Genomic DNA, 7,702 nt, shown 5'->3' with positions numbered 1-7,702 from the left:
TACTACCATGACTTTTGTAGGTGGAATAGGAAAAATGAAGCTGACGTCCTCTGCAAATCAGTAGGGCACTTGTGAATGACACAAAATGTTCCTGAGAGTCTTTGGCAGGGCTAAGATTAGCAAACACTGCCACTGTAGTAATTTGTAAACATAACATGCAAATTTATGAGTGCAATTATACAGTCCTGGGGAAAATCTAATTATGTGGAGTGTAATGGCCTCTAGTGGTTGCGTACATCCATTGCACAAATACTCCGCTGCTTTTATAGTTTAATTTAGATTCGATTTTGTTTTTGTTATATTGTTCAAAAACCTTACCTGCATAAGAGGAATTTGTACCACATTTAAGAAAACGTTCACTTTCTTTATTTAAATTTACTTACTGTCAAAAATACATCAAGCCACTCTATCATAAACATCTCTCATGCAGTCGACCCCGCCCACGTTTTTCATTGGCTCGCTCATGCCACTTCGGCGTCCGTGATTGGTCCACTCCGCTCACGTCTGCGTCAACCTGCCACAGCGGAAGTGAGGGCTTCAGAAGAAATAGCTGCTAGTTTAATAAGCATGTTCGCTATTATAGTATTGCTCATTGTAAATATTTCCCACTAACAAAAATGAATGTTTTTACCTGCGTCGTGTTGTTTCTCGTAAGTGCCGCAGCTGCTAACAAAAGCGGGGACGATGAGTGGGTGCATCTGCCAAATAAATGTGAAGGTAGACTGTCCTTATTTATAATGAATCGTTATTTTCCTTTAAATACATCATGATCTCTTGTGCATTTCAACACTAATTTTCAATGCTTGATAAAATCACCGAATACTATCGCAGACACATATTTTACACAATTTAAGATTTGGTTTTATCAGACTCAGTTCAGAGGTCCATGTATATCAATAGCAATCTACATTTTTTGTTTGTTTCGTGACAGCTATAAATCGAAATAGATCATTTTAACCATTTTCATTTCTAAAAACAGCAAAGCTGTCTGAACATTGAACTAACTGAAGTAACTGTTATTCCACATATTATTTATACCTGTCTTACTACATATGGTAGCCTATATAATATATTAAACTATACTACATATTGACAATACAATGATTACAACTTACGATTGATTAACTCTAATAATTATTATAAATAATTGAAAGTATTGCATTGATATTAAGAGCATTTGGGGGGAAACAAAAGCAGCAGATTTCCTCTTTTCAACGGACCTACTCGGTGTGTCTCAAAACGTAGTGTGCTGCCTACCTAGACTGCATGTTTGGAACATTTAAATGAGCCTATAATGACCAACAATGCAGTCTATGTAGGCAGTGCAGGGGTTTTGAGATGAAGCTGCTTTCTGTTCCTCTTTGGTGTACTAAATTTGATTATGGTCTGTATGTTTTTATAGTGTGCAAATTTGTGAGTATTGAGATGAAGTCTGCATTTGAAGAGACTGGCAAAACAAAAGAAGTGATTGAAACCAACTACCGATTCTTGGATGACAAAGGTGCACCGCCAATCAAATATGTGAAATCGTAAGTGTTTTTAATACAAACCCTGATCTTAAGCTAAATAATTGTGCGTCTTGTCTATAAAGGATGTAGTATTGTAAAGTGAACATGTGCATACTGTATTTAGATGCAGTGTGAGTTTTATTGAGCAACATCTAATGCCGTCTTTTGCTTTTTTAGTGATATTCGTTTCATAGAGGTGATGGAGAACGTTTGCTCAAGGATTATGCAGTACAATCTACACAAAGAGAGAGATGGCAGCAATCGTTTTGCAAAGGTTTGCTATAACCTGCTTTTCTACCACCTTCATGTTTTACACCACAACCTTAGTGCTCTTACTGAATAATTAAAGGGATAGTTCACTCAAAAATGAAAATTCTGTCATCATGTCATCATTTCTGTCTGTCTGTTGAACACAAAAGAAGATATTATGAAGAATGTTGGTAACCAGACAGTTGACGGTAGCCATTGACTTACATAGTAGGAAAAAAATACTATGGAAGTCAATGGCTACCGAAGAAAGAAACTCATACAGGTTTGGAACAACTTGAGGGTGAGTAAATGATGACAGAATTAATTAAACTATCCCTTTAACATCTATTAAACAATCTTGAGTGACAAAAAACTTCGTTGTAGAGTGAAAAGTTTGAATGAATGAATACACCAAATTGCTGTGCCAATAATTAATGATCACATTTCATATCATTAATGCCTTAAATGTAATGTCACAATGTTTCTTTAACTGATGATCTAGTAAATGGACATACTGTATGCGTATGATGTTGAGACTGAATTCTTTTACTGTAAAATGCTGTGATGTGTCAAACTGTATTATAGCTGGTGAGATCTGATCATTTCTCTTTCTCTGCTCAGGGTATGTCTGAGACATTCTCTACCTTACATAACCTGGTTAATAAAGGCGTGAAGGTGGTCATGGACATTCCCTATGAACTGTGGAACGAGACCAGTGCAGAAGTAGCTGACCTCAAAAAACAGGTGTGTGAGTGACTGAGAGATCTTACAATTAGGGTTGTCAGTGGATTCCATTTTGCAATTAATGTGATTCATATTGCAGTTGCTGAAATTCAAGTTTTTATATATATATATATATATATATATATAAATTATACCATACCTTATCTCACAGAAGTGAGTACACCCCTCACATTTTTGTAAATATTTTATTATATCTTTTCATGTGATGCTGAAGAAATGACACTTTGCTACAATGTAAAGTAGTGAGTGTACAGCTTATATAACAGTGTAAATTTGCTGTCCCCTCAAAATAACTCAACACAGCCATTAACATCTAAACCGCTGGCCACAAAAGTGAGTACACCCCTAAGTGAAAATGTCCAAATTGGGCCCAAAGTGTCAATATTTTGTGTGACCACCATTATTTTCCAGCACTGCCTTAACCCACTTGGGCATGGAGTTCACCAGAGCTTCACAGGTCGCCACTGGAGTCCTCTTCCACTCCTCCATGACGACATCACGGAGCTGGTGGATGTTAGAGACCTTGCGCTCCTCCACCTTCCGTTTGAGGATGCCCCACAGATGCTCAATAGGGTTTAGGTCTGGAGACATGCTTGGCCAGTCCATCACCTTTACCCTCAGCTTCTTTAGCAAGGCAGTGGTCGTCTTGGAGGTGTGTTTGGGGTCGTTATCATGTTGGAATACTGCCCTGCGGCCCAGTCTCCGAAGGGAGGGGATCATGCTCTGCTTCAGTATGTCACAGTGCATGTTTGCATTCATGGTTCCCTCAATGAACTGTAGCTCCCCAGTGCTGGCAGCACTCATGCAGCGCCAGACCATGACACTCCCACCACCATGCTTGACTGTAGGCAGGACACACTTGTCTTTGTACTCCTCACCTGGTTGCCACCACACACGCTTGACACCATCTGAACCAAATAAGTTTATCTTGGTCTCATCAGGACATGGTTCCAGTAATCCATGTCCTTAGTCTGCTTGTCTTCAGCAAACTGTTTGCAGGGCTTTCTTGTGCATCATCTTTAGAAGAGGCTTCCTTCTGGGACGACAGCCATGCAGACCAATTTGATGCAGTGTGCAGCGTATGGTCTGAGCACTGACAGGCTGACCCCTCACCCCTTCAACCTCTGCAGTAATGCTGGCAGCACTCATATGTCTACTTCCCAAACACAACCTCTGGATATGACGCTGAGCACATGCACTCAACTTCTTTGGTCGACCATGGCGAGGCCTGTTCTGAGTTGAACCTGTCCTGTTAAACCGCTGTATGGTCTTGGCCACCATGCTGCAGCTCAGTTTCAGGGTCTTGGCAATCTTCTTATAGCCTACACCATCTTTATGTAGAGCAACAATTCTTTTTTTTCAGATCCTCAGAGAGTTCTTTGCCATGAGGTTCCATGTTGAACTTCCAGTGACCAGTATGAGAGAATGAGAGTGATAACACCAAATTTAACACCTGCTTCCCATTCACACCTGAGACCTTGTAACACTAACAAGTCACATGACACCGGGGAGAGAAAATGGCTAATTGGGCCCAATTTGGACATTTTTACTTAGGGATGTACTCACTTTTGTGGCCAGCGGTTTAGACATTAATGGCTGTGTGTTGAGTTATTTTGAGGGGACAGCAAATTTACACTGTTATACAAGCTGTACACTCACTACTTTACATTGTAGCAAAGTGTCATTTCTTCAGTGTTGTCACATGAAAAGATATAATAAAATATTTACAAAAATGTGAGGGGTGTACTCACTTCTGTGAGATACTGTATATATAATATACATATATATATATATATATATATATATATATATATATACACACTACTGTTCAAAAGGGTTTTTTTATTTATTTTTTTATTTATTCAGAAAGGATGCATAAAATTGATCATACAGAGGCAATAAAGACATTTGTAATGTAACAAAAGATTTTTCTTTTTCAAATAAATGCTGTTATTTTGAACTTTCTATTGATCAAAGAATCCTGGAAAAAATGTATTACAGTTTCCACAAAAATATTAAGCAGTACAACTGTTTTCAACATTGATAATAATAATAAATGTTTCTTGAGCAGCAAATCAGGATATTAGAATGATTTCTGAAGGATCATGTGAAATTGAAGACTGGAGTAATGATGCTGAAAATTCAACCTTGTTACATTATATATTATATACTGTTATATACGACAACATATATATGTTGTATTGTCTTTTGACCCAACATGCAATACAACATACAACATAAAAGGGTCATAATACAACACAAAACAAGAGACCAGTATTGTTTTGACCCATATGGGTGAGTGTGTGTATATACATATATAATAATACTGTTTCAAACCGGTATGCTGTTGTTTTCTCCTCTACAAACATTGTAAAAAAAAAACAAAAAAAAAAAAAACCTTTGTTTCTTTGTATATTGTATATATTAAGTGTATAAGTTTATATAAGCATTTAAAGCAACACATGCACATGTTTGCATTTATGTTCAGATAAATGGGAGATATGATATGCCCCAGTAAGAGATGTGTGTTTTCTTCCCTCAGTGTGATGTGATGGTAGAGCAGTATGAAGAAGTCATCGAAGACTGGTATAAAGGCAGCCAGGAGGAAGATCTCACCACTTACCTGTGTGAAAAACATGTGCTGAAAGGACAAGACACTGGTAATGTGAAACTAACAGCTGTTTTACTTCATCATATACCCTCTTAACAGTTAAACCACACTAGACATAATATTATGACTTCTTACAGACTAAAACTCTTGATCTCCTTTATCGGCATCGGTTTTAAGAGCCGTTGTTTGTGAGAAGACTCAGACAGTTACTCAAGGCCACAGGAGCAGAAATAGTAAATGACATACTCTAGAGCATATAGCAGCTTTAGCTGGTGTCCTGTGCGCCCTCTTGTACAACTAAATGGACAATGCTTTAAAAAAAGGATTATTTATTTTTGAAAGAAAGAAAGAAATCATTTTATTCAGCAAAGATGCGTTAAATGGATAGTCCACCCAAAAATTCTATCGTCATTTTATATTATTATATTTTTCCAAATAAAATCAGTACATAATTTTGTAACACATTTGACAAAGTACCATTTGTTGAAGTTCTGTAAGTAATGAATCCTGTGTGAAAATACCAGTTGTTCATAGTGTAAATGAGCAAATACAAATTATTAACTGTCTGTCTTCATATCACCAGCTTGTTGCTTCCTGTTATAGAAGATTAATGATTAATTTGGCATTGTGCTGGCTCTTATGCCATTGCTATAGCAACTAATATAGATCTGCCAGAAAAAGACATCACTTCCCGAACACACAGCTCTGATTTGATCACATGTTGCTAATAACAGTGCAGGCAGTCAGTATAAAGATCAGAATTGTGCAAACATGTACCTCTGATTCTCTCTGCAGAATGTCTTAAAGAGTCATGGGCCGGGAAAAAGGGAGACATGGCAGCTATCGCGGAGGACAAGAAGAAAAAGAAGGGCAAAAAGAAGAAGGGTAAAGACAGTGAGGATGGGCAGAAAAAGGAAAAGAAGGTGAAGAAGAAGAAGAAGAAGGAAAAGTCCAAGCTTCCCAAGAGTGAAACTAGCAAGCGGAAAACCGAAGAAGCTGGATACACCTCAGATGAGGAGGAGATTCAAAAGAAAGTTCCTCTTAATCAGGAGAAAACTGAACTCTGATATAGTTCTTTGCCCCCCTTTTTTGTTTGTTTTTTGATGCTTGTCCCCTTGACATCTAAAATTACAACTGATACCGAGATGTACGTTGAGTTTTAGTCCATTAGAAGAAGGTAATATTGAGGTCCTCATTATAGATCAGGCAGAACGTGTCACTTGAATGTTACATGAACAGGAAGAAGCTAAAATCAAACGCCATTTCAGATCCAAAAATGGCAGCTACTGTAGACCAATCAAATCAGAGCTTGGATTTAAACGTTTGCTTGTGTTTGTTCTCATGCTGGTACATGTTGGTACAATATTCCTTTCAGGAAGTGTTTTGAATCATTGAAGTTGGCAAGCCCTTGGAATGGATTCTGGAAATCCTTCTCATGGTTCTCATTTCTATTCCTCTCACTCTTTCCTAAAATTTAGTTAAGGTCTTATACCTGCTGTTACTTTTACTTGCCATTTATTTCATCATTATAGATCCCTCATAGATACCTTGGAGCTTTTTTTCAGTATTAATATGATTAGGTGGTACAAATAAAAATAAAAATTAAAAAATTGTACTTTTTTCTGTGTAAGATAATATTTTTATGTCAACATTTTATGTGATGCAACAAATGCTAATAGTTTTTTTTTTGTGATTCAACGTCCATAAAATGTGATTTTTATTATATATCCCCACAAATTTCCTTTTATTATTTTATTTTAGATGGAACGGTCTGAACTTGGCACCTCGTAAAGCCTCTAAATTTCCCACATTTTTCATTTCAGTAATGCAGATAATGGAAGAAACCCTGAGAAAGTAGGGACCTTTTCTTCTTTTTTTTAAAATCCAAATATAGTTGTACCATTTTTACTCGATCTGTTTTTGCGTTTGCAGTGTTTATGTACGTGATGTCACTTACAGGGAATGTTTGAGTTCGTTTTTTCTTAATACTCTTCTGTACAGTATTGTTTACTTCAACTGTTTATCTGATATCAGGCTTCACTCTTTCCAAAAGCTGTATGTCTGTAAGTGTGTGAGCTCCTGCAGGTGTTTGTATGCCTATTCAGATTAGTGTTGTTTGGAGTGCGATGTGGAGTGTGTATGAAAGTTATTGACCGGAGATTGAACTGTATATGCAAATGTTGTAATGGGAGGAACATGTGCGGGTTTTGTGTTTCTTGGCAGCAGCTCATTAGCTGAGGCTTTTGATAAGTGAGTTGTAAATGACTGATGAATAAAAAAAAGTAAACCAACAACAAACAACTGTTGGGATTATTATTATTATTATTTTTAAATGTCACAAGAAAATGTTTTGGGCAGTAGTTTTGCAGCCTTTACCACAAGGGGGTGGTAACGCCAAAAACAAAGAACAAATCATTGCTTGTTAAAAGAGACGAGGATTTGTCAATCAGTTTTATGGGAGTGTGGGAATGTGTTACTACGATATTCAGGATCGTTTCTTTCGTGTGTGTGTGGTCCTGGTATTCCCTACGACGTTATATGGGGACCAAATGTCGCCACAAGGACTTTGACCTTGTGAGGACTTCTTTTT

The 7,702-nt window shown here is 37.2% G+C and overlaps 1 protein-coding gene across 1 annotated transcript; it reads left to right on the top strand.

The window, feature by feature from the left end:
- The first annotated feature begins 480 nt into the window (after nt 1-480).
- On the top strand, nt 481-7,413 carry cnpy3 (canopy FGF signaling regulator 3). The gene is made up of 6 exons (XM_051900699.1): nt 481-717; nt 1,403-1,529; nt 1,686-1,782; nt 2,379-2,501; nt 5,044-5,161; nt 5,908-7,413. Exons 1-6 carry the CDS (start codon nt 618-620, stop codon nt 6,177-6,179), a joined length of 837 nt encoding a protein of 278 aa, XP_051756659.1. The 5' UTR covers nt 481-617; the 3' UTR covers nt 6,180-7,413.
- Nucleotides 7,414-7,702: the final 289 nt, after the last annotated feature.

This window comes from Ctenopharyngodon idella, chromosome 1 (genome assembly GCF_019924925.1).
Source record: "Ctenopharyngodon idella isolate HZGC_01 chromosome 1, HZGC01, whole genome shotgun sequence".
Classification (NCBI taxonomy): domain Eukaryota; kingdom Metazoa; phylum Chordata; class Actinopteri; order Cypriniformes; family Xenocyprididae; genus Ctenopharyngodon; species Ctenopharyngodon idella.
Note: the sequence above shows the minus strand (reverse complement) of the source record. Positions and strands in the feature narration are given on the sequence as shown.

Bases quoted from the DNA above. Each gene is read 5' to 3' on its own strand.
- cnpy3 (XM_051900699.1), top strand. From the start codon at position 618: ATGAATGTTTTTACCTGCGTCGTGTTGTTTCTCGTAAGTGCCGCAGCT. The intron at 718-1,402 runs GTAGACTGTCCT...ATGTTTTTATAG, and splicing joins TCTGCCAAATAAATGTGAAG to TGTGCAAATTTGTGAGTATT. The intron at 2,502-5,043 runs GTGTGTGAGTGA...TTCTTCCCTCAG, and splicing joins TAGCTGACCTCAAAAAACAG to TGTGATGTGATGGTAGAGCA.